This window comes from Orbicella faveolata, unplaced genomic scaffold (genome assembly GCF_042242905.1).
Source record: "Orbicella faveolata isolate gen_17 unplaced genomic scaffold, um_ofav_v1 contig_34, whole genome shotgun sequence".
In the NCBI taxonomy this organism is placed as follows: Eukaryota; Metazoa; Cnidaria; class Anthozoa; order Scleractinia; family Merulinidae; genus Orbicella; species Orbicella faveolata.
The window spans coordinates 17,189,211-17,216,333 of NW_028301563.1; the positions used below are offsets into that span (position 1 = coordinate 17,189,211).

Here is a 27,123-nt window from a genome sequence, read left to right on the forward strand (position 1 = left end):
TATATTTTATTGATCCGGAATATAAACAGGATCAACAACAAGTTTGTATACCGCGAACACATCCTCAATTGTCAAATTTTTCTTTTTTTTTCTTGTAATGTTTTGTGTTCTTTTTCTGACTTTATCTATTCAAACCCTTTTTTTCTGGAACGTGTTATGTTAAGAGGTTAAATAGGATTGGCTGTTAATAAACTGAACGCATTGCAGTCCTATTAACTAGAAATACTAATACTTACTTGTTTCGCATTGTGTTCCATTAAAGCCTGGTGCGCAGCTGCAGTTGAATCCGTTCACTCGGTCTGCGCAGGTCCCGTTGTTCTTACAGGGATGACTTGCGCAGTCATCGACATCTGTTTTAGAAGAGAATATTGAAAGAGAAAAAAATACAACAGATGATGTTATATTTGATGGAGCCCGCAATATAAACAGGGACAACAACAAGTTTGTATACCGCAAAGTAATGCTCAATTGCTAAATTTTTCGTTTTTTCTTTTAACGTTTTGTGTTTTTTTTCTGACTATATCTATTCATATCCTTTTTTTCTGGAACGTGTTATGTTAAGTGATCAAATAGGATTGGCTGTTAATAAATTGAACGCATTGCAGTGCCATTAACTCGGAATACTAATACTTACTTGTTTCGCATTGTGTTCCATCAAATCCTGGTGCGCAGCTGCAGTTGAATCCGTTCACTCGGTCTGTGCAGATCCCGTTGTTCTTACAGGGATGACTTGCACAGTCATCGATATCTGTTTTAGAAGGGAAGATTGAAAGAAAAAAAAAAAAAAAATACAACAGATGATGTTATATTTGATGGAGCCAGCAATATAAACAGGAACAACAACAAGTTTGTATACCGCAAAGTAATTCTTAATTGCTAAATTTTGATGATGTTATATTTGACGGAGCCCGAGCAAAATTAACAACACAACTCTATTTGTACCCCGCCGCGATAGCACTTTCAATTTACAGTAATGTTTAAAATTTAAATTGGAACTACGTCACAGTTTACGCATATTGAAACGTTCAGCCTAATTTATTCCAGATCGTCGTTTGTACTCGGTGTTAATTTTTTGCATCCTTAACCATCCTTCTTCCTTTACAGTTTATTATTATCTCTTTATTTTCAGGTCTCCCTCAATTTCAAAGTGACTGAGCTCTACTGTCGACTATCCGCCTGAAATAACCACAAGAATTTGGACTCAGGACAGTCATTCTCACTGAACATAATGTAGGCAAACCGTGTCACTACCATTGTGCTTGAAAGTACTTGAAAACTTTAGAGTTTATGTTTGCTATTGAGAAACGATTTCAGATGTCCGCCATTATCATAATCCAGTCAGGGATAAGCAACGCATCTGCTCCTTTAAATGTTTGTTCCACAGTCGATTGCTTGCTGACTGGGAAACTTATTCCCACCCGCCGTCTTAAATGGCAATCTTTTTACCTCAAGACCTATGTAATTGCTATTGCTGTTGATGTTACCATTTTTATGGAACTTTTTTCCTCTTTTAAGCCTAGGGTATAGTTATTTAATCCCAGATAGCTTGAGAGGCTCAAAATGTAAACTATGAAGGGTTAAAAGAAAGAAAGAAACTAAGTTGTGGTGTAGTCAAGCAACATTTTGGACATTAAAATTATATTGACGAGATCATTGCTCAAGTGTTATCGTCTTCTTACCTGTTTGACAAGTACTTCCTGTGAATCCTTTCACACAAAGGCACAGATAGCTGTTCTTTTCATAAATTGACAAGCAAGATCCACCATTCTGGCATGGTCCACTCATACATGGAGACTAAGAAATAAACTGATATTTAGTAATTGAAGAAAAGCTACGCAAAGCTAAGGTAAGCTAAGCTAATCTAAGCCAAGCTAAACTAAGCTAAGCTAAGCTAAGCTAAGCTAAGCTAAGTTACGCTAAGCTAAGTTAACCTAAGCTAAGCTAAGCTAAGCTAAGCTAAGTCAAGTCAAGCCAAGCCAAGCCAAGCCAAGCCAAGCCAAGCCAAGCCAAGCCAAGCCAAGCCAAGCCAAGCCAAGCCAAGCCAAGCCAAGCCAAGCCAAGCCAAGCCAAGCCAAGCCAAGCCAAGCCAAGCCAAGCCAAGCCAAGCCAAGCTAAGCCAAGCCAAGCTAAGCCAAGCTAAGCTAAGCTAAGTTAAGCTAAGCTAAGTTTAAGCTAAGAAATAAACTGGAATTTAGTAACTGAAGGCAAGCTAAGCTCAAAGCTAAGGCAAGCCCAATAGACACCATCATGATAAATGACGACTCTGCGTTTTATTTCGCTATCGACAAAGAAGTTCCAAAGGCAGGAAAAAAACAAACAAACAAACAAAATTGACTAAACGCTTTCTCCATGGTGAAAAACATTTCGGCAAAAACATATTCCAGCTTCATTCAGACAAGAAATTATTTAACTAATTGAATTGTACACTTAAAAGCATTTCTTACAGAATCTTGAGGACAACACTATTCCACCCAACAAAATTGTGCTAACAACTGGACAAAAGTATATATGTATAAACTCGTTTAGGAACTATTCGGCTATTTCCGAGAAAACTGACGACAACACATTTCGGCCGTTTTATCAGGATCTAGAGGACAGGAACCTTCTGGTCGCGTGATGATGCCGTGTTCTCCTAAAATGAGAGTGGATTAAATTACGACGATATCGAAAGTTCAGCCGAGTACAAGTACAGGAACGTTCCCTTTTTGTGCCAGTGCCGAGTAGGATCATTAAATGTTTTCTCGAATTTGAATAAGGAAAGTGGGGAGACTGACCAATAAAAGTTCCAAAGAAAACGAATTATCAGTGGCAGTGGTGAAAGCCGGATTAAACAAGTTTTGCATTAACATCTTTTTGGAGTACAAAAAGTGTTGTAACTTTGGGTTGCTTTTTCTATAGAACACACAAACATCGGTTGAATATCAGCGTGTGGGCAAATGACCTTATATAAAAATGACTAACAATATCAAGACCATCTTATGCATCTCATGACTCCAAGAGAGCCATATGTAACTTTTTTTTTCTGAAATCAGCCAAATTAACATCCGTAAATCTGCTCCCTTAATCGGCCTGCTGTAAATCGTTTTTTTTTTTTTTTTTCTTTCCGGATAAGTTGAGTTGACGCAATCCTCCGACCTTCATTTTGCTTCATGTAAAATAAATTAGAGAGGGATTCAACTGTATGTTAGGTTTTGTTGTGCGAGCTTCAAGATCTAACTGACTTATTACTCTGTTTGATTGGAGCCTCGAGTTTTAACTTGTTTTTACTCGTAATTGTCGGTGGAACAAAAATGGTCTTCTTAAGAGAAGGATCCTGTTTTCCCGTTGGAAACTTTACCGATGGAAATTTCTGTTTCATTTCAGGGTTTCTACTTTTCTTCCTCACAAGTTCATAGAAAAGTTCAAGGAAATGAAAAATAACCAAGTATTCCGTTATATTTAATTTTTACCGCTGCGCTTGTTCGTAAGATATTGCTTTTGCTGCTAAAAAAAAAAAAAAAGAAGAGGCAATTTTGGTAAAGAAAATGAGTGCGTAGTTTTTTTTTGCGGAAAACTTGAAATGACAAGATCTTCCTGTGTGGATATTTTATGCTTCATGAAAAATAAATGAGACAGGAATTTAACGGCTGCCTGTTAGCTGTAGCTTTGTTTAACTAGCTTCAAGGTCTAACCTACTAAGTTCGATTGGAGTCTTTAGTTTGTCGTTGTTTTGATCCGTAATTGTCGGTTGAACGATATTATGCCTCTCAAGTCAAGTATTCTGTTATATTTATTTTTAATCCTTTAATTTTTATCAGGCTGCGCTTGTTCGTAAAATATTGATTTTACTACTCGGAATTAAAATTTATTTCCTTTGGGCCCCCTTGTCATATCCTTTATTTATTTTTTCTACCCTAATATTTCTGTAGAAAAAATGAGGGCGCTCTTTTCGCTGGAAAAAACGTCATACACTGAGTTAACCTGGCTGTTAGCTTTGTTTAACGAGCTTAAAAGGTCGAACCTAATCAGTCGTGTATTCGCGCTTGTGTTTTCTTTTAAATGTCAGTTGAAAGAAATTAGACCTCTCAAGTCATTTATCCGGTGATTCTGTTCTATTTATGACATTTGTATTGACATTATACATTAAAAAGTTTGACCCAATGTCTCCCATGAACTTGAAGATATTAGTTTACACAGAAAAAAGAAAAAGCTGTTATCAAAATGTATTTCAAAGAGACTGTCATTGATGAACTTACCACAATACTGAAGTGATGGAAAGATTGGTTGCTGACGAACTTGTCCGAGTTGTTGTACTTGTCCGATGGAAGTAGTTCACATAAGATTCTTCCGTTGATGTCAGCCAGGTTATAGGAGAAACATGACGGCAGGCTAACACATGCAAAACCACATTCTTCTCCATCGAGGACATAATCTGAACCAAGACTTGTAATGTTTAAGTACGAGAACTTGTGGGCCTCGAAGTTGGCAAAGGCGATGTCACTGTGAACTTCTCTTCCTCCTATAACACCAGGTGTACCTGTGTCGATTTCATCCATTAAATAAATGATTACGAAGTCTCAAAGGTTTTACGAAAGTTCTGAATTGGGTTAAAAAATAAGCTTTTATCTAAAAGAAGTGATATACAAGCAACGCTACCTTTTGAAGTTGCTATGGCGCTGAATGATACCATCAAAGCCAAAAAGCTGGTAGTACATTGAAAACGATCCATCCGAAACATGGATCAGGGCCGCCAAGTTCCGCGGCGAAGACTAATCAAGTGCCACGCGAACCTGTTAGCGAGGAATATGAAATCTGTATTTTGGGACGTCTGTTTTGCGAAAGCGGGAAGGAATGCTTTCAATGGAGGCTCTAAGGCGGCTTTAGAGCGCTGTTTTTTTTATAGTGTGTTTTCACTGGTGTTTTTTTAATTATCACCTGCATGGGGTTCGCGGGAAAATTGCTAATAACCAATCAGCACGAGGTAATTGTGAAATGAAAAGCTAATTATTAGCCAAACAGTCTCTCTTGGGGCGATTAATATGACCCCCACTCTACAACGGACTATTTTGATAGTCAGCTGACACACTCGTTGAAAGCCCATCTTAGTATTTTGGTGTGTCGCGATCACTTTTCGTAATTGCAAAGTGCAGATTTACCGCAGACTTCCAACATTTGGAAGCACGCTATCATTAATAAATAGCTGCTTGTTTTAACTGCCGTTCGTAGGAGAGGATGGTCTGACGAGACAAAAGAACATCTGCGTAGGAGGCTTTTCTTTTTTTAATTGGGAACATTAACATAAATTTAATGCTGTTCGAAAAATATCATCAGGTGCCCTTGAAACGGGTTTTATGAGGCTTTATGTCCTTATGTCTCCAGTGGCTCAAAGGTTAGAGCATCCGGCTAGATCACAGAGGGTCGTGGGTTAAAATCCCGTCTGGAACTCCGATTTTTTTCCGAATTGATGCTATTTCTACATTTAATATTCCTTGTATTTCTAACTTTATGTCCTTACCGACCAAATTGCCCGGAGCTATGAAATTTAACTATATTCCAAATGTAGACTACATTCTAAATAAAGAAAAGAAATTGTTTTGCATATCACCTTACTAATCATCATGGAGAAGAAACGAAGGGAAAATCAGTTTTCGGTGGACACTTTTTGTCGGGAAAATGTTTCCTTGTTGCAATGTGTATTTGGAACGAATGCCAGCGTGCGTGTTCCGTCCGTGGTAATAAAAAATTAAATGTCTATGTGTTGAGATCTGTCATTAAAAAGGGTCATTAGTTTCTTATCACCTGGTAATGAATAATACTGCTCCAGGACATTGCATTATATTCTGTGTGTTAAACGAGTATTGATTAATAACATGTTTTGCAAAAAAGTTTTTATTGAAATCTTCATCGAAGCACCTGTAACCCCTATTCTTAGTATATTCATTATCAACCAATAGTGCGACTGTGGCGTTTCGAGTAGATCAAAACAGGAGTCTTATTGATATGTGTTGTTTCAACGTGTTGTACGTCGTTGCTAAACAACTTCATTATTTTCTTAATGACTACTCGTGCCATGAGAAAAAAATGCATAAATGTTTCCCTTATGATTCCGGTCAGTTTACTTACGTATTTTTAACTGATAAGGATCATAGATAAAGTGATGGCGTTCAACTTTCTAAATGATTAACACGCTCGTATATTTTTAATTTATCATCAATTTTCAAAATCATTTATTTGTTTGTTTTTACAAGTGTGTATATTTTTCACCCCCATGCTTCATATTTTTCGGCCGACTTCAGGCTGAAAACATTCAGTGTACATTCTTAGATCATAGAGTATATGACATGTATTCCATCAAATAGGACTGCGTGCCGGTGTCTGGGTCATATCACTGTTGCTATCGTTTTCTTAGCTAGTCCTAGCTTGTTAAAAAAAAAAAAGAAAAAAAAATTAAAAAAATCACTATATTATTCAACGTTAAAATGAAGTTCATTTAGAAACATTGTGTTGTTTTATTATATTTTATTTTCCCTCCCCACAAACAAACGTTCTTTAACAAAATATAGCACTTAGGTATGTTCTTAACATATACATAAAGTATGGCTAATTTCAGCTTCGATATTATTACAAGAAAGATTCTTACAAACAAAAAGAGTGTAATGTGGTCTTCAGTTCACTTTCTGTGGGCACTTCCAATTCGAGAAAAAATTCCGCTTCGAATTTCCGGAAATTTTCAAGGCTAGTAGAGCAACATTTTCTGGAATTTCCATAAAATGCACAACTTCCGAAGTATACCGAAAATTTTCGAAAATTGCTTACTGGGAATAACGAAGCGCCCGAAGTCTCAAAATAGAATGCAAATTATTTGAACCCCACGAGAGTCAGACAACATTAGCGTGCTCTGAGAGAAATAGGAGGAAATTGAGCGCCAAATTTTCGTTTTAAGAATTGTTTTAGGAACACTTGCTTACGCGCTTGAAGAAAGCTTCAACTCTTTCACCATTCCATTTTGTTTGTCTGAGTTTGTCTGAGTTATGACGTCACTCGCGCGCTTCGCTTTTACGCTTCATTCTAACTTTTCTCCGGATAGCTTCGCCTTTCGGAAGGTCGACAATCTTCCAATCTTAAGGAAATTTTCCTTGAGTTTTATCTATTATTTACCCTCGTTTCCAAATTTCTGGAATTTTTGGTTGAATGGAATTCACCCTTTGTGACACTTCAAAAGATTTTTCGAAAATGTTTATTTACATTTGACCGTATTTGAGAGAAAACATGCACCGTGTTTCTATCGAGTAGATCGAAACACGAGTGGAAGTTTGGGAGAACGAGGGTTAAAACGCGAGCCGTACAGGCGAATTTATCCACGGCTTTTTCGAGTTCTCCAAAACTTCCACGGGTGTTCTATAACGAGTTAGAAACACGGAGAACATGTTTTCTATTTCTTTTAGAAAATTCCGCGACCAAAGCAAGAGAACAACTTGCTTAGTTTAATCATCAAAATGTCAATTCTCCTTACGTCAACATTTCGTGCTAGTTCTTTGTTTCTTATCGAGTTATAGAAATACGATTTTAAACCAATCATAGCGGCGCATATTTTCTTTAGGCTATTAATTTTCTACAGTACTTTACAAACGTTATTTGAGTCGTAACCCAACGATTTTGGCCACCCCCTGCGGTTCACTGCTGTGAAGAAACTCTTTGAAGCATCACATCACGAGTTTGTTAAAAAATATATACTTATCTCATGATTTTGAGCCTTTTAGAAGTTAGAGCATTAGAAAAAGTGCTTATGTATATGCTTGTTTGTTTAGTACTGATAATCAGTCGCCTAGAAAGCCAAAGTAAGTTCCAGATGTTTACACTTATTCCGGCCGCCATATTGGTGTACCACGGATGTATACCAACATGGCGTTTTCTTACTGGGCTCTGTAAATTTCTGGGAAACATTTACGACGAATTCCTGAAGTTTGGGGAAATGCACAGGCCCAAAACTTGGAGAAGTGTCTTATTTAGGTGTCTTCTATAGCTGGACACGAGGGAATTTGGCTTATTGATTTGTGTGTTTGCGTGAGATTTTGGTTATGTCATCCTTGGTTATGTCATCCTGTATCCTTTGTCTTTTTTGTTTTTCTATTCTAGCATAGTTTCGGTTTCACGCTTCTTTGTTTAATATTTATCTAAATTTAGGTTTATTACGTTCGGGTATAAAAAGATTTTTGCTCTCTCTATTCGGGGTTCGGTCAATAAAATGTTTCTTGTGAACACTTTTTGGTAGCAGAGCGAGGTTTCAAATCATGTCAGTGAACAGCGAGCATAGCGAAGCATTAGACGAAGGAGAGGAGCGAATTGAGAACTTAAAGCAGGAAAAAGCGAAGGACAAATCGGCATTTACCAGAGTAAACAACAAGCTGTTGTACCTTCCAGATGAAGAAGATAGTCCCAGCCGGCGGGAAGTCAAACAAGTTTGTCAAAAACTTTGCGAAGTAAAAGAACGCACCATGGAAACAATAGAGAAATTATCGCAAGAGTATTTACGTATCAAAGAAAAAGAGAAACGCAAAAAGCTGGGAGACGAAATGGACAAACTAGAAGTAGAATTTTCCGAAGCTCATGACAAGGCACAAGAATATTTGGACAATCGGAAGGACGAGTTATCGAGTTTGGCAACTGATGCATCGGAAAATACTCGCCGACGCCAAATCGAAGAAAGCGTACAACGCAAAAGCGTGGAAAAGCAAATTCAAGAGGATCAATTCAAGCTGGAACAAGATATCACTCGCTCTAAAGAAGATTTAGAAGAATTTAATCGTCAATATCGTAATCGCTTATTAGAAGAAGAACAGCTTCGAGATTTGAAAGAATCGCCGGAAAAGTTTAAACTTGGAGGGCTGAAAACAACAGCGTTTTACGAGGAGAAATCGACAGAGAATCGTTCAAGTACGCTATCGCTTGGCCAGGATATGTGGAAACAACTCAAGCGTGTTTCAATTCCCGTATTCAATGGAGATAAAAAATTGTACGAAGGATGGAAAACAGCGTTCGTGGCATGCGTTGACAAAGCGCCCGCTACACCTGAGTATAAGTTGCTTCAGTTGCGTCAATATTTATCAGGCGAGGCACTAAAGGTCCTGGAGCCTTTAGGACATTCTGGGGCGGCTTATGAGGCGGCCAAGGAAAGATTGGAACGAAAGTTTGGTGGTAAAAGACGTCAGATCGCCCTACATTTAGAAGAGTTAGAGAACTTTAGACCACTTCGTCCTGGATTGGCAAAGGACCTTGAGAGATTTGCAGATTTACTTGACGTAACTGTGGTCAATCTAAAAGAGGCCGGTCGACATGATGAATTAGGAAACGGATCGCTTTACCTCAGTTTATGTAAAAAATTGACGGAAGGAATGTTAGCGCAGTGTCATCGGTGGATTTACGAAAATGGCCGTTGGCAGTCAGTAGAAACACTGAGAGAGTTCATTATCCAAGAGTCGGAATTCCAGACTGTGGCGTCTGAAACCATTCGAGGTTTGAGCAAACGTGGGAACAAGAAAGATAATGGACTGACTTTCTTTGGCAATACGAAGCAATCGTCAGGAAACCAGAGAAAAGTTGGATTTCTGCCATGCAAAGTCTGCAGTGGTCATCATGGAGTTTGGCGCTGCGAGAAATTCAAAGCTATGAGTCTTCCAGAGAGATGGGCAGCCGCTAAGAGCCTAAAACTGTGCTACCGTTGCCTAGGAGGGGACCACAGTGGAGAGGCGTGTGTCAGATCGAGGATCTGTGGGATAAACAGTTGTAAGAAAACTCACAACCGATTGTTGCATCGAAACCCTGTGCCGTCAGAGCGAAGTGATCAGGTGAACTCTCGTGATCAGCGGGAAACAGTTCAAGGGCCATCAGATGACACCCAACCTGATGTAGGCAGTGAAACAAATAATGGCATAGAGAGAAATCCAGTGGTCTCTTCTCCTCCCCAGGCGCCAGTTGAGCAGCTTACAGAGAGGTCACACACCACAGTGACTACACATGGCGTTCAACCAAGATTTGTGGCACTTCGGACCGTACCGGTGTTTCTAAAGAACGGCCATCGTAGAATTAAAGTGAACGCGTTACTGGACGAAGCATCCACTAAAACATATTTAAATGCTGACGTAGCTGCTGAATTGGAGCTTCAGGGAGAACCCAAAAAAGTGACAGTTAATGTTTTAAATGGCCAGACCGAAACCTTCGAGACTACGCCAGTTGACTTCGAGCTGGAGAGTATGAATGGTGATGTGGCGACCAAGATGAGTGCATTCACGGCAGAACGAGTCACTGGAAGTATGAGAGTTATTGACTGGGAAAAGCATGTTGGCAAATGGTCCCATCTGAAAGGAATACAGTTTCCAGATCCTGGCAAACGCCCAATTGTGGACTTGTTAATCGGAGCCGATTACGCGGAGTTACACTACTCATTCAAGGATGTTCGAGGCCAGCCCGGAGAACCAGTTGCCAGGCTTACACCATTAGGATGGACTTGTACTGGAACTGTTAGTGGCCTCACAGGGCGTGACCTACAATCAAACTTCGCGCAAACGTATTTTGTACGAGAACAGTCAGACACAGATGAGATTAGCACCCTTCTTCGAAAGTTCTGGGAAATCGAGAATTCTATTTCGTCACGTGAGTGTCACGTTCTGAATCCTGACGAACAGTGTGCGTTAAAGAGAGTTGAAAAATCCCTTAAGCACGTTGATGGACGATATCAAGTGGCAATTCCATGGAAGGAGGAAGATCCCAAACTACCAGACAACTATGGCATGGCGCTGCGCAGATTGTGCAACACGGAAAAGCGGTTACTGAAAAGCCCAGAGATAGCAGAAGCCTACTCAAAGAATATTATTCAATATTTGGAGAAGGGCTACATTCGCAAGATCGACCCAGCTGAGGAGAAACCATCAAGGAAATGGTACCTGCTACATTTCCCCGTTGTGCGACCCGACAGAGCCACAGCTAAGACTCGAATCGTATTCGACGCTTCCGCGAAGTGTAACGGAATCTCTCTTAATGACGTCATCTACCAAGGTCCAAAATTGCAAAGAGATCTGAACGATGTTTTGCTTCGATTCAGAGGACGCCCCGTTGCACTCATTTGTGACATCGCAGAGATGTATTTGAGAATTGAAGTCGCTCCAGAGGACCGATCATGTCAACGATTCTTATGGAGATCGATGGATCAGCAGAAAGAGCCAGAAGAGTTTCAATTCAACCGAGTGGTTTTCGGAGTTAACTCGTCGCCATTTCATGCCCAGTTTGTCTCTCAATTTCATGCTGAGAGGCATAAAGATGAGCTGCCCTTAGCTGCCGAAACAGTGTCCAAGTCAACCTATATGGACGACAGCATGGACTCAATGTCGGACGATAGTCAAGGTATTGAGCTGTACAAGCAGCTAGAAGAGCTGTGGAACAAAGCTGGAATGCACGCTCGTAAATGGATGTCCAATTCTACCAAGGTACTAGAAAAGATACCAATCGAGGACAGAGCCTCAGAAGTCGACATAAACGAGGATCCTCTACCAACGGTGAAGACACTTGGAGTCACGTGGCTACCAGAAGAAGACGTGTTCACGTTCAAGGCAAATCCGCCTGAGGAAACCTTTCAGTTTACAAAACGGAATTTCCTGAGAAAGATTGCCACATTATTTGACCCAATTGGTTTCTTAGCACCATTTACCATTAGAGCGAAAATCATGATGCAGGAAATGTGGACCGCAGGACTTGAATGGGACGAGCTATGCCCAGGAGAGTTGATCAACAAGTCTCGAGAATGGTTCTGTGAGTTGGAAGAATTGCCAGTGATCAAAGTTTCTAGATGTTTACGATTTGGCCCAGAACAAGTTGCGCTCTCAGAAACTTTGCATACATTTGTAGATGCGTCGCAAGATGCGTATGGTGCTGTTATCTATTCTAGAGTTGTCTATGAGAGTGGATCGGTGTCGACACGCTTAGTCGCAGCCAAGTCAAAAGTTGCTCCACTAACGACAACAAGTATTCCTCGTTTAGAACTGTTGGCGGCAGTCCTGGGATTAAGACTTACTGAGTCTACTTCCAGAGTTTCAGTGGTGCACTGGGTCAAGCAGTCTTTTGGTCTGACAGTATGAACGTTCTGTGGTGGCTTAGAGGAAGAAGTCGGAGATTTAAACCCTTCCTAGCAAATCGTGTGGGAGAAATTCAAAGTTTGACGAATCCAAAACAGTGGCGCTACGTTTCAACCCATGAGAATCCTGCTGACTTAATTACAAGAGGCATGAGAATATCAGACATGACCAAGGAGGAAAAGTGGTGGAATGGTCCCGATTTCCTTCAAAAAGAAGAACCATATTTGCCTGTCAATCGAATTGAAGCAGATTTAGTTACAGAAGAAAAAGAAATCAAGAAAAATGCTCAAGACAGACAAGACAGCTTACAAGCAAGAAACGAAGACTGGGCAATGGTTTCAGTTCACGATGATGATCAGTTGTGGCGTCTCGACCCAAAACGCTTTTCAAGTTGGTTAAGGTTGATAAGAGTTCAAGCATGGGTGCGTCGTTTCATAGACAATTGTAGAAGTTGCAAGAGAGAAACTGGAGAATTAAAGTCGGAAGAAATCGAAGATGCTACGTTTCAGGTGATCAGGAGTGCACAAAGGAAGGCGTTTCCCGATGAGTATTTAGCGCTTCAGAGACAAAGAGAGCTTCCAAAGAAGAGCAAGTTGCTCGGATTACGACCATGGCTTGACGAGGAGGGTCAAATGAGATATGATGGACGCCTCAGGTATGCGGAATTCCTACCACATGACGCTCGCTTTCCGATAATTTTACCCCGGAAGAACTGTGTGACGAAGTTGATTGTCAAACATTATCACGAGAAAGGGAATCATGCGGGAGGCACAAATCAAACGTTGGCGACTTTATCGACACGCTTTTGGATCATTTGTGGTCGAGAAGAAATTCGTGAATGGGAGAAGGAGTGCAACGAATGTCAAAAAAGAAAAGCTAAGGCTGCAAAGCAAGTCATGGCTCCTCTCCCACAGATCAGACTTCGATCTTCCTTGAGAGCCTTTGCACAGACTGCCGTGGATTTTGGAGGGCCATTCGTCACCGTACAGGGAAGAAGGACACGTAGACAAAAGCGTTACTTGTGCTTGTTTACTTGCCTAGCGTCCAGAGTAGTCCATCTGGAAATGGCCTATGCACTTGACACCGATTCATTTTTGAATGCTTTCTACAGGATGGTCAACCGCAGAGGCCTCCCAAAAGAGATGTTATCTGACAATGGAGGAAACTTTGCTGGAGCTAACAAGGAGTTATGCGATTTGGTCAAAGAACTGGACCAAGAGAAAATTACTAAATCAACGGCAAACCAAGGTGTAAACTGGAAGTTCAACCCTCCACTTGCACCTCACTTTGGACGCGTTCATGAAACTATGATCAAAGCAGCAAAGCGAGCAATACATGCTATTCTGGGCAATGTAGATATTACAGACGAAGAGTTAACGACAGCTTTTACTGGAGCGGAGGCACTTCTGAACTCAAGACCACTGACATACCAATCGGCTAATCCAGAAGATGACGTTCCACTCACACCGAACCACTTCCTTCTCGGTCAGATCGGCGGACAATTCGCACCAGAATTAGTAGACCACACCGCTTTTAACCCAAAGAAAAGGTGGAGAAGAGTCCAGGAATTAGTGAGGCATTTCTGGCATCGATGGATTCGGGAGTGGATACCTGCTCTTAACATCAGAAGGAAGTGGCTGACTACTGAGCGAGATCTTCAAGTCTGGGACGTCGTGTTAGTCATTTCACCTAATACACCGCGAGGACACTGACCCCTTGGTCGAATCACCGAAGTTTTCCCAGGAAAAGATGGGCATGTAAGAGTGGCCAAGGTTCAAGTCGGAAGGAATGAATTGACCAGACCAATTTCAAAGTTGTGTCAACTGGAACTATCATGAATTATTTCCGGAGACGCAAAGAGGAACTAACTTGAGAAGTGATTGAAGAAGTGATTGCAGTGAATGATGATGACGAGAATGAACAAAGAACTTTTGGACTTTAGTAACTTTTAAAACGTTGAACTGACAGGAACACTCCCCTCGTTATCGACATTATCGTTAAATTGATATGCTATGGCATATCAACGAGGGGAGAAATGGACACGAGGGAATTTGGCTTGTTGATTTGTGTGTTTGCGTGAGATTTTGGTTATGTCATCCTGTATCCTTTGTCTTTTTTGTTTTTCTATTCTAGCATAGTTTCGGTTTCACGCTTCTTTGTTTAATATTTATGTAAATTTAGGTTTATTACGTTCGGGTATAAAAAGATTTTTGCTCTCTTTATTCGGGGTTCGGTCAATAAAATGTTTCTTGTGAACAATAGCGTACATCACAATTTCTTAGCTTTTTCCATTGGTTGGTTTTCGATTTATTATTATTTTTTTTTATTGCGTGACAGTGAAATCGATCTGTACCGTTCGAAGAACAAAACAGCAACTGTGGAATATTTTTTTTTGTTGTAAAATGATAAAACATGGTTTTTAGTTCATAATTTTTGTACATGTTCTCACCTTCCTCTGATATAAATTCATGGCATTCCTTATTTTTTGATCGGGATCATTTGCGGTCCAATATGAGGGTCATTTGCGGTCCGGTATCATTTGCGGTCCAATTTTGGGATCATTTGCGGTCCGGGATCATTTGCGGTCCTGGGATCATTTGCGGACCCGTACAGATCAGTCAGCTGAGTCGATTTGAATGTTCAACATCGACTCGGTACGCGTGTGCGCAATCAGAAACGACGTAATTTGTGTGCACTTTTTGCTGACGACCCCCGAGAATTCGAGAAAAAACGTTCGCGCCTGCATGCCGGCCATTGCTGCCAGACAGGTGCGAATATATATAGAGTTTAATACAGGTCTGTTTCTTAGGCTAAGATGAAGTTAGCCCGCTCATCAGTTTGCCAGTTCCATATACACTGAGGCCTACTAAAATACACATCAACAATATGATCGCGCAAGACGCAAGAAACCGTTACAACAGACCGTTACAAAACATTGTAAAAGCCTTTGCTATCAATCGTTGCATGTTCGAATGAACTTCTAAATTTTAAAACTTGTGCGCGTGCTATCCTTGTACATATTAACATTTTAAGTGCCAGTATGCGCGCGCTGAGCCGGTAACGAAATGCAGATAATTATAACTAAGGATGAACTTTTGTCGGCATGGCCTGCATGTGGAATTAGTTTGTTTCGTTTGTTTAATTTAATGTTGGCAGTTCCGATTTGAAGATGATGAAGTGCCTCTCAGTCGTTCATAGGTTGCATCGCTTAGTCAGGTTTGAGTAGGGTTTCAACTTGGCCAAGATCTTCAATTTCACGGTGTAGTGTTGCTGTTTGCTTTTAATAATAATAATAATAATAATAATAATAATAATAATAATAACAATAATAATTATAACAAACTTTATTGAGCACTTTTCCATACAAACTTGAATCTTGACATAATAATGATAATAATAATAATAATAATAATAATAATAATAATAATAATAGTAACAACAATAACAATAATAATAAATACAAAGATTTGGAAATCGAGATAGAGAGAATGTGGGGGCTGAAAACAACAACAGTCCCGGTGGTTATAGGAGCCCTCGGTACCATCAAGAAGGGCATGGAAAGCTACATCAACAAAATTCCTGGCAACATCAACATACATGAACTCCAGAAAATAACTCTCCTTTCTACCGCCCACCTTCTCAGGCGGGCCCTCTCCATCAAGTAGAAACCCTCTTTGCCTCCCAAAGTCCATAGTTTGGACTCGGATGCTGCGAGAGAAAATCACCCACAATGACACTAATAATAATAGTGGAGACAGCGTGGCCGAGTGGTTAGGGCGCCGGACTTGAAATCCGGAGGTCGCGGGTTCAAGTCCCGCTCTGACCACTTAGATGGAGTTGTTTCTCGGTAGACCCTAGTTCAACTCCTCGGTCATGCTTGTAAATAGCCAACTGGTCTGCCTCCCGCCGGTTGGGATTTTAAAGCCTATTACGTTTAGTTGATATATTTGTTTCTTTCATTTAAAGTGGCATGCTTGTGAACCAGCTAGGTGTAGCTAAGCGCATTGACCACTATAAACAACAACAACACAACAACAACAATGATAATAATAATAATAATAATAATAATAATAATAATAATAATAATAATAGTAATAATGTCGAGGAAAAGGTTGTTGTTATTCATCGTGGTAGATGCAATAATAAAGTGTATTATCGTTTGTCTCACGATGTAATCACTTGAGATGTAGATCGCGACGTTTCGACTGCTTACTGCTAGTCTTCTTCAGGCGATAAGGTCGACTGATTGCACGGTATCATTTATATCACAAAGGTCGGCTGTGATTGGCGCATTTCGATCCTCCTATTGTTCCATTGTTCCGGCGAGTGGCTGTTCCCTCAGTGGTCCGCTGTTGTACCGTTCTCCTGTTGTTGTGTTTCTTGATCGTGGGTATCCATGCTTCAGGAATTTCAATTCTACTATCCCTGTTGATGTTGTTAGGGTGAAGTCTTATGTGAATAGCTTCCTTGACCCTACGTGTGTACCAGTGAGGATCTCGATCAACAAACTTGACCTCATTCCAGATAGGATAGTGGCCGGTCTCGTGGGTGTGTTCAGAAACGGCGGAGGTCTGGGTACGGGCGAGTCGTATATCCCTGTCGTGTTCTTTGATCCTCTCCTGCATAGATCTCCCTGTTTCCCCGATGTAGACTTTGCCGCACTCACAGGGAATCCTGTAGACAACACCATCTTGTTTAACCGGGTTGACGGTGTCCTTTGGTCGCACTAAGTGTGACCGAAGTGTCGTGTCGGACTTAAAGACGGTGCGAATGCCTTGTTGTTCTAGGCAGCGGCGGAGAGACTCCGAAACTCCTTGGACATAAGGTAAAACGGCGATGGATTTAAATTCCGCGACAGGCTCTCTTCTTGGGGTTGCTCGTGCCTTTGTGATCTTCTGTACAAAAGAGAAGGGATATCCGTTAGAAACAAGTACAGATGACAGATGTTTCTTCTCTCCAGCGATTACTGATGGTTTGGTGACGAGATGCTTAGCCCGGTCGTACAGACACTTCACAATACCGCGCTTTACTGACTGAGGGTGGTGTGAATCATACGCTAGGTACTGATCAGTATGTGTTGGTTTCCTGTAGACATTGGTGGTAAGGCGGCCATCAGGTTCTCTGTAAACTGACGTGTCGAGAAAGGCGATCTTGTTGTTGTTCTCGATCTCCATGGTGAAACGGATTGATGGTTGTTGACTGTTCAGGTGTTGCAGGAAGACGTCAACTCTATCCCGATCCAGGATGGTGAAAGTATCATCTACGTAGCGTTTCCAGATCTCAGGCTTGCAAGGTGCGAACTCTATTGCTTGTTCTTCAAATATCTCCATGTAGAGATTAGCAATAACCGCGGATACAGGGCTCCCCATGGCTGTGCCGTCTCGTTGTTCGTAAATCGATCCGTTGTACTGGAAGTACGTAGACCTTAATACGAAATTCAAGAGGTCCGCGATTTGAACTGGTGTAAGTGTCGTGCGGTCAGCCAGGCCCGCGTCGTTCTCCATTTTTTGTAGCGCGGCTTGTACGGCGCCCTCGATCGTTACGTTGGTAAACAGTGACTCTACGTCGAAAGACACCATGATCTCGTGGTCCTGGATCCTCGTGGTCTTGGCTAACGTATTATCTCCTCTTGCAGGTAACTCGAACTTCACAGTGAAGAACTCAACTGACTTCGCATCCACCATCGCCAGTAAAGAGATCCAGGACCACGAGATCATGGTGTCTTTCGACGTAGAGTCACTGTTTACCAACGTAACGATCGAGGGCGCCGTACAAGCCCCGCTACAAAAAATGGAGAACGACGCGGGCCTGGCTGACCGCACGACACTTACGCCAGTTCAAATCGCGGACCTCTTGAATTTCGTATTAAGGTCTACGTACTTCCAGTACAACGGATCGATTTACGAACAACGAGACGGCACAGCCATGGGGAGCCCTGTATCCGCGGTTATTGCTAATCTCTACATGGAGATATTTGAAGAACAAGCAATAGAGTTCGCACCTTGCAAGCCTGAGATCTGGAAACGCTACGTAGATGATACTTTCACCATCCTGGATCGGGATAGAGTTGACGTCTTCCTGCAACACCTGAACAGTCAACAACCATCAATCCGTTTCACCATGGAGATCGAGAACAACAACAAGATCGCCTTTCTCGACACGTCAGTTTACAGAGAACCTGATGGCCGCCTTACCACCAATGTCTACAGGAAACCAACACATACTGATCAGTACCTAGCGTATGATTCACACCACCCTCAGTCAGTAAAGCGCGGTATTGTGAAGTGTCTGTACGACCGGGCTAAGCATCTCGTCACCAAACCATCAGTAATCGCTGGAGAGAAGAAACATCTGTCATCTGTACTTGTTTCTAACGGATATCCCTTCTCTTTTGTACAGAAGATCACAAAGGCACGAGCAACCCCAAGAAGAGAGCCTGTCGCGGAATTTAAATCCATCGCCGTTTTACCTTATGTCCAAGGAGTTTCGGAGTCTCTCCGCCGCTGCCTAGAACAACAAGGCATTCGCACCGTCTTTAAGTCCGACACGACACTTCGGTCACACTTAGTGCGACCAAAGGACACCGTCAACCCGGTTAAACAAGATGGTGTTGTCTACAGGATTCCCTGTGAGTGCGGCAAAGTCTACATCGGGGAAACAGGGAGATCTATGCAGGAGAGGATCAAAGAACACGACAGGGATATACGACTCGCCCGTACCCAGACCTCCGCCGTTTCTGAACACACCCACGAGACCGGCCACTATCCTATCTGGAATGAGGTCAAGTTTGTTGATCGAGATCCTCACTGGTACACACGTAGGGTCAAGGAAGCTATTCACATAAGACTTCACCCTAACAACATCAACGGGGATAGTGGAATTGAAATTCCTGAAGCATGGATACCCACGATCAAGAAACACAACAACAGGAGAACGGTACAACAGCGGACCACTGAGAGAACAGCCACTCGCCGGAACAATGGAACAATAGGAGGATCGAAATGCGCCAATCACAGCCGACCTTTGTGATATAAATGATACCGTGCAATCAGTCGACCTTATCGCCTGAAGAAGACTAGCAGTAAGCAGTCGAAACGTCGCGATCTACATCTCAAGTGACCACATCGTGAGACAAACGATAATACACTTTATTAATAGTAATAATAATAACATTTACAATGCGGACATTTCATAAAATGCTCAATTGCGCATGACAAGATTAAAAACGGAATAAAAAGGATAAAAAGCTAAAATTACAATTAAAAGTAAACTTATAATGATTTTAAAAAGTTAACCTGGATTTGTTTTAACTTTAACGGTAAACTTCGGCAAAATTAAAAGTCAACCCAGGTTTGTCGACAGTTGAACGCCTCATCAGGCATATGGTGTAGCTCAAAAACCGACGGTATTCGTGGAAAGGTAGACGGTGTCGCGACATCTTGACGGCCAGTACCGCGAGTAAAACGAGTAAATTAGACGAAGATTCCTCTTAAGAGTAGGTTTCAATTCAACAGACAAAAGGGCTAAATTTACCAATGTTTAGGCAAAGAAATCCTGGACTGCCGTTTTCCTTTCATCGTCAAATGCCGTAAGAGATTTCTCTCCATTAGCCGCAGCAGCTCGGTAGCTCAGCAGCAGTGTACATACAAGCGCAAACCGGAAAAAGAACCGTTGGTTGTATATAGAAGAAAAAAAAGATAACCAGATGTGATAGAAAAAGGCGAGACATCAGAATTTTATTTCCATTATTCATCTACAAAGCTTTATAATTTAGTGGAGTTTGGCTCGTCATCACAGCCTGCGAATGGAAAACGACATCCTACTAGTATTGGAGTATTCCGTTAGCAAAGTCAGTAATTTTATAGTTTCCTTATAGTTTCTCTGCGGCCGTTGCAACACTTGATTTGCGAGAAAACCTCAAACCGTCAGTTGTATGTAGCTGCCTAGTTTAGTTCATTAGTTCCGTTTAAACAGCTTCTCTAATAACTGCTGTCAAGTTACGAAACCTCGGTTAGCAGTGACTGTGCTTATCTTCTCTCGTAAAAGCACGACAAAATCTTGGCGCGTTAGTCAATCGTTCCATGCTGTCTAAATCCAACGGTCCTAGCTGGAAGAGGTCGAAATAGGAAACGCCTGTGTTTGTCTTTTTCTTTTTTAACAAGTTTTGCGATCTTTGTTAAGGTATTCTTTGAAATGATAATACTTGAATTTTGATTCCTTATTATAGTTCATGGCTTCCCTAAAACGCGAAGATAGATCAAGACACTGCTAAATATAATTAGGCTTATTTACAGGAGGTAGCTTTTAAGAATCTCCAAAAAGTGAAGCAAGTTAGGGTCAGTTGTAACGTAAACCATGGACAAACAGATACTCTGTTCATTTTTCCCTGTAAAATATTTTTTTTGCACATGATGGTGATGAATGTTAAGCGCATGTTTGTGCATTGGTTAGATCTGGCTGATCGAAATTTTTTGTTAATTTAGTAATAGCCAAAGAAAAATCGTGTTGTATGAAGAAATGTTACTTAATTTCAAGTAGAATTTTGATTAAGTCCCTCAAAGAACAACAAAACACGCTCCCCAATAACGTGCCCACTTAATTTGTCCAATTATTGCACACTCGATATTCAGTTTGGTATAGTATAACTGAATATTTCTCGATTCGATTTTAGAGTTTTTACAGGCCACATTAATATACGTATATTTTTTAATAAAGCATTTGTTCAATTTTATATTGCATTAAATGTGATTTAGATATCAATCAAATGTGCGCAATCTTGTTCTCGACCACAAGAATCTGATCGATAACATACTTAGTTATTAACTGAGCAGGAAGTCTGCATTGGAGAATCTTGATCGAGGTCGTGAGTACAGACCGAGGTCTGTGCACACGATCGAGGTCAAGATTCTCTCATACAGAACGACTAAGCTGGGTTAATAAGATGTTTATTAAATGGCAAACAAGAGAAAAATAATTCGTTTAATGTAAATTCGTTTATACTAGCTGACATTTTCCCTGCGAACGTTCGAGATGAGCTTAACTTAAATCTGCTAAATTTTGCTCGTCCTCTTTACTTTTTTTCTAATCAGGCTTTTTGGCAATTCCATCGAACTAATATTCTTAGAAGGAAATAGTCAATATTTTTGTATTTAAGTTTGCAACGTTTACACCGCAAGGGTGTAGACTGTCCATGGTCAATATCGATTTCAGCAAATCAAATTCGTGAATTCTTTAGCTCACAGTTCTTGTGAGACACAGCCATATAATAAATGCTATACGTGTAGATCTAGCAATGATGGGAAGTGAGCTAAAACGTGTTGCCTTTAAAACTGTTTAGAAAATATTTAAGATTGTGCGCACGCTCTCGGTAGTCTATAGGTGTGTTTAGATCTTAGTATATGTAGACACGGTTGTGACAAGAAATATTTTATAAAAGCAATAGGGGACTTTTTAATCCCGTGTTTACATCTAAACTCGAGGAGGGTTGGAAAATTCGTGACAGTTATGCAACCCACCGACGTATGGCGTATGACTAATCTGACTGTAAACTGGTGGTCAACGTCTTTTAAATTAGACTTTCGAGCACATTTGACTAGATTCGAACATACAGGTTTTGAGTTTGAGAAAGTTACCGGGTTTATTCACATATATTTATCAGAGTAGACAGTCATTGTACTGTTTTAGTACCAAAATATTTGTATTTTTGTCAAATAATGTATTTGGTGATAATTCAGAGGGGACGTAGATCATGCGAAACCACTGGAAAACAATGTTTCAGTTTGGTTCTATAAAGTTGCCGCACTTTTCTGAATCAACTCGCTGAATTAGGAATGATTAACATTACAGGCAGGGTTGATCGTTAACCATTCTGCGGTCATATTTGACGTCAGGTCAAAGCCGTAGTATATATATTAAATGAAAGACATCTAACATATCTCACTCAACTAAAAATGGGTTATACAATGTTAAACAAAATATAAGAATTTATGGTGGTTGCAAGAAGTGTCTTTTATGCCCATTCAATTTTGCCCGATATTTCACTTGTTTCATTTTCTTGAGAGCCTAAAATCATATAGTAATGATATCTCGTAGAAAAACAAACGTCTACCAGGGCACGCAGACAGTATATTAACGGTTTGCGCTTGACATTAACCGACAGCGTAGTCGCAAGAGCATCACTGGACAACGAACAAGTTGAGATTTCATTGTTTAGTACCGCTGGATTTCAAAGTGTTGGAATCTATTGTTTCATTTTTGCCATCTGTTTGGTTTTTATCGTCTGGGTGGCCCTGGTTTCAGTAATTAAACGCACTGACGGACAACCGAATATTTCGCACACTTGCATTTTCCTTTGATGTCGGTTTTAACGGGTTCCACTGAGCTGTTGTGCTGTGAAAACATGTAGGTAAAGGGCCGAACTTGATGTAATCAGGCAGCTACTTTGGTTTTGTTTTTGTTTTTGCTACGGTTGGAGTTTGGGTGAGTAGTCTAATCGGAAAGTAATTGGTTTGGTTTTACGCCACTCAACTGAAAACCGTTCTACTACGCAGTACTTAAGCCTTTATTGCCTGGCGAGACAAAGGACACGACGACACCCGTTAGTTAATTTTAATTAAAATCCACTCCAAGTTTGATTATAAATCCAGTGCATGTTATTTGTAAGTGACAATGTCCTATGATGCCACTCCCGTTAGTATGGACCCCTGAAATTCCTCAAGAAACAACAACAACAAAAAAAACAAACAAACAAACAAAACAAAAAAAACACAAACAACCAAACAAAAACAAACAAAAAAGTAAATGAAAACAAAAACATCAACAACAACAACAACAAAAAAACAAATCAAAGAAACAATCAAGGCGACGCTCTGTGTTACGCTACTAGTAAGTCCTTGAACAAATCCAGGCACTCTGACATCTTGAGTTACTGTTTGGGTTGTCACCTGTTAAGACATTGTATCAAAAAACAAAAAAGTTAAGATCTATAATACATTTGTAGAAACTAATGCCCTGTCGGCGGTGAACTTCCTTCCAAGCCTAACGGGGTCATGTTTACATGGTTTAACATTCGCGCGTTGTATGTAAATCTCGGGAAAATTCTGTTAGGTTTAATCCAAGCAATGCTCATTTATGCTGCTTCTTACGTTTTTTCGCCTTGTATCCTAATCCTCGGGTAACTGTCGTTTTTATCATTTTCTTCTCGTGTTCCCCTTGTTGTACGCTGCTATTTAATGTGCCACATTTACATTATTTTTGTCCTAGAAACCACTGGAAATTAGTTGTTAAGAATGGCTGACTGTTAGGATCGAGAAACGCCGGTCAACGTCCCATTTGACAAATCGCTCATATTTTGCCCAAAGATACCCTTAGGTGACCTAATTCTAAAAATCATATTTAAAGGTTCCAGCGAATTTTTATTTTTCAGAAATTCGCGAAAATTTGAAAGCGCGGTCAAAGTGCGGGTTTTCGTGTAATAAAATGACCGAAATAAGGTGCGAGGACGAAGCGCTGCTTAAGTTTTAAAATACACTCAATTGACTTCAAACTTCACACAAATGTGGAACAACCACTCTAATTTATTCCTCGATTTAAATTAATCTCAGATATGTTGATATAGTGGTTTTCCGAACCATTTTAAAAACAGCTATGAAGCGTGTGAAAAATAACGGCAAAATATAGGTCATGTTTAACAGCATAAAAATGCATCTGGTACCTCACTTTCCGATTATTTTACTTTACAGCCTTAAAATATCATTATTAAAGATATACCATGCCAAGTTTCATGCTCGAACTCGCAGTATTTCCCTTTGTGAAAAACGAAAATCTATGTCAATGTGTTGGGCGCAAATAACACAATAATTATGCACGAACCAGAGACAAATCAATTTCAATGGCGAAAGTAAAAGGCTGTCATTATTTAGAATCCCGTCAATTCACTACTATCAGTAGAAACATAATGTCCACTGCATAAAAACTGTTTTTAGACGTTTTCGAACCATTGCGCGTTAACTTTGTTTAATTTCGTGTCCGCCGTCATGTCTAGTTTGTCATCGCGTGTATTTCCTTAATGTCAACAACACGTATATGGTTGTCATAACAAACGCAAGAGATTTCCTGGAACCTTAATGTTTTCGATTCACCAAAACGCTTTAAGTTCGTTAAGACACAATAATGGGTCAACTTGGAATGCTTTTTAGCATCAAGGACGTTAAAGGATTGTAAATTAATTGAGTTGAAAGATCTTGAAGCAAATCAAAATCGCGCCCTCATTCTAATTTGGTAAACAGCCGATCTCCGTTCAAGTTCAAGAAGTCGAGAGGTTAATCCGGCAAAGTAGTACCGGTACAACAACAAAATCAAACCGAGGTCATCAAAAGTGTAAGTTTAAAAGTGTAGTGGCAAGTTCCAAATAAATTTCGCCTATATAAATTGGAAACAAGATGTGAAACGGTCTGACCCGAAACAAATTAACAAAATATTAATACGACTAATTTAACCCGAAAATGTTACGGAAAACATACCTAAAAGCCGTCGATTCCCCTCGATACCACTCCGTATTGCCTTAAAGAGCCCAAGCTTTCTGCTGTAAGAATCAGAGGCCTCATGAATCTGTAGTTATTATATCGTCAACCATGCTGCGTGGCTGATATTCGAGACTCAGTAAAAGTTGTCACACAACCGTACGAGCAGCCCAGTCACGCTTTCACTGCTCTTGCGCAAATGTTCAACATTTCGCAACTTACATAAACCGACTACAAGTTTAAAGTAGTGACAGTAGATTGAAATGTGCTTTTTAAAGCTGTCCTATCGAGGAACAATTATTTCTTGTTTTTGAATGGCTCTTAGTTGTAGCTACAGTCGGGGAGGTGGGGAGAGGGTATTCCCGGAAATTTCGGATATCTGTATGCCGTGGAAGACTCCTTAGACTTCAATTACTTTTACAATTTTATTGTATATTCTTACTACTTATCTATTTTTAGCTATCACTATTTATTCAGCCAATGTCTTAATTATGTAGGATTATGTATTACGTAGGATTTTATTAATTTATAATTTTAGATAGTGCAGGTCCACATCAGGACTTAGCGTCTTGCCAATTTTGATCTCCAACCTGCTTTATGACATAAATTATGTATGTATGTATGTATGATTAAGTGGTCTCCAGCTCTTAACGCCAACACTGAAACACTAGATGATTCTCGAAGTATCACAGGGGTCACTAAGCTAAATAATTTGGAGTGTAGCTCCGCTGAGTCAATTAACCGTTGGCGCGCATATTGCATTGACCGTGGACAGGTGGAAAAACAGTTAAACCGGAAAAGCCTGTTGCACATTGTAATTTAGCGTTGTCCAACACGCAGTCTGTCTGGTTGTAATGTTAATCGTATTTGAGAGAATCTCAAGTTTTCTTTCGACACATACTGGGGTGACATACTACTAGATGGGCGTGGCCGGGAGTCACGAGTCAAGTCAGTCAACTCGCCATGCTTAACCGAGAGGAGTGACTGCGACCTTAACATCAGTGCCATTATCAACGGGTGTGACCGAGGAAGCCTCTGCTGAGGTTTCCATAGATAGTAACCATGCACGGTAGGGGTGTATTGATGTCTTCAAGGCCGCTGCATTTGTGTCTTTTATAGGCTGTCTACTTTAGAGAGGCACTTGTCGCTGGAGAAATGTACTCAGTCCCTGGAAAGCTATTCCCTTATGGACTTAGCCAAAATGTGCTACAACCGTTGCTTGGAGCAGGCGTTGGCGCTTAACTCAAAGCCACAATAGGTCACCAGGAAGCCCTCGTTGTTTTGAAAAAGGTTTGGGCTCTCAGGGCAGTCAGTGACAAGCAGCAATCGTATCTTATGGCAAAATTCCGCGTTGGTCAAACGACAGGCCGAAAGGTTGACGCCGAACTGGTGGCGCGGGAATGCGCAGTGCCCGGAATCCTTATAATATTCGTTCTTTTTCAGGTGCTAGTTTTTCTCTCACCTAAGTGCCGCAATGCGCCAAAGTGATCCTGATGAGATGCATGTTCAGGCATCTGAAGAGGAGAGAAATTTTAGTCACGAAAGGAAGTTGTAGAAATACTCCAGCTCCAGCATCCTTTGGTACAGGACAAGCGAGACTCCTGTGCCTTGGCGATGGAGGGTGACCTAAAGAACCTGAAACTGTGTATCCTACCGTGCGGGTGCGAAGACATGGGACTAGATATACCTCTCCTACTCGTGCGCGGAAAAGCTCGAAACTCGACGCTTCTGAAGTATTTTACTAACAACTGCACTTGGCGGAAGTATTCTTAGGAACTGCCGGTGTTTGGCTTCTTCGGTATTTAGCAAACACCTCTTGCGGGGGTGGGGGGGGGGGTGGGGAGGGGGGAGGATCGTTAAATTTTTGTAGAGAAGGAGGGGGGGGGGGAGTAGAGGAGGAAGACACTTAAGAGGAAAAACTAACGGCCGAATCGTCTCAACCTCGTTCCCAGGGTCTCTCATCTCACCACCCCCCTGGAGCGACCTCAGCATATCAGTTCATTAGAATAACACAGACGCCTATTAGGATAAAGCGTAGGGACAATCTGCAGTCCTTCCACTAGTGGCTCACTATCACTCTTCTCGGTTAAGCATGGCAAATTGACTGACTTGACTCGTGGCTCCCGGCCACGCCCATCTAGTAGTATTTCACCCCAGTATGTGTCGAAAGAAAACTTGAGATTCTCTCAAATACGACTAACATTACAACCAGACAGACTGCGTGTTGGACAACGCTAAATTACAATGTGCAACAGGCTTTTCCGGTTTAACTGTTTTTCCACCTGTCCACGGTCAATGCAATATGCGCGCCAACGGTTAATTGACTCAGCGGAGCTACACTCCAAATTATTTAGCTTAGTGACCCCTGTGATACTTCGAGAATCATCTAGTGTTTCAGTGTTGGCGTTAAGAGCTGGAGACCACTTAATCTTCCACGGCATACAGATATCCGAAATTTCCGGGAATACCCTCTCCCCACCTCCCCGACTGTAGCTACA

The 27,123-nt window shown here is 40.9% G+C and overlaps 3 protein-coding genes and 1 non-coding gene across 4 annotated transcripts; 3 read left to right on the forward strand and 1 right to left on the reverse strand.

Moving 5' to 3' along the window:
• Positions 1-76: 76 nt before the first annotated feature.
• LOC110053966 (uncharacterized) lies at positions 77-4,869 on the reverse strand. The gene is made up of 5 exons (XM_020760289.2): positions 4,636-4,869; positions 4,236-4,516; positions 1,680-1,794; positions 635-748; positions 77-350 (listed from the first exon to the last, which is right to left on the reverse strand). Exons 1-5 carry the CDS (start codon positions 4,715-4,717, stop codon positions 226-228), a joined length of 717 nt encoding a protein of 238 aa, XP_020615948.2. The 5' UTR covers positions 4,718-4,869; the 3' UTR covers positions 77-225.
• Positions 4,870-10,213: 5,344 nt separating this feature from the next.
• LOC149105059 (uncharacterized) lies at positions 10,214-12,107 on the forward strand. The gene has a single exon (XM_089272318.1). The coding sequence runs from the start codon at positions 10,230-10,232 to the stop codon at positions 12,105-12,107; it is 1,878 nt and encodes a 625-aa protein (XP_089128444.1). The 5' UTR covers positions 10,214-10,229.
• Positions 12,104-13,816, forward strand: LOC149105060 (uncharacterized). The gene has a single exon (XM_089272319.1). It carries the CDS (start codon positions 12,104-12,106, stop codon positions 13,814-13,816), a length of 1,713 nt encoding a protein of 570 aa, XP_089128445.1.
• Positions 13,817-15,857: 2,041 nt separating this feature from the next.
• On the forward strand, positions 15,858-15,930 carry Trnas-uga (transfer RNA serine (anticodon UGA)). Its single transcript has one exon. It is a non-coding gene; the product is annotated as a tRNA-Ser (tRNA).
• The last annotated feature ends 11,193 nt before the right edge of the window (positions 15,931-27,123 follow it).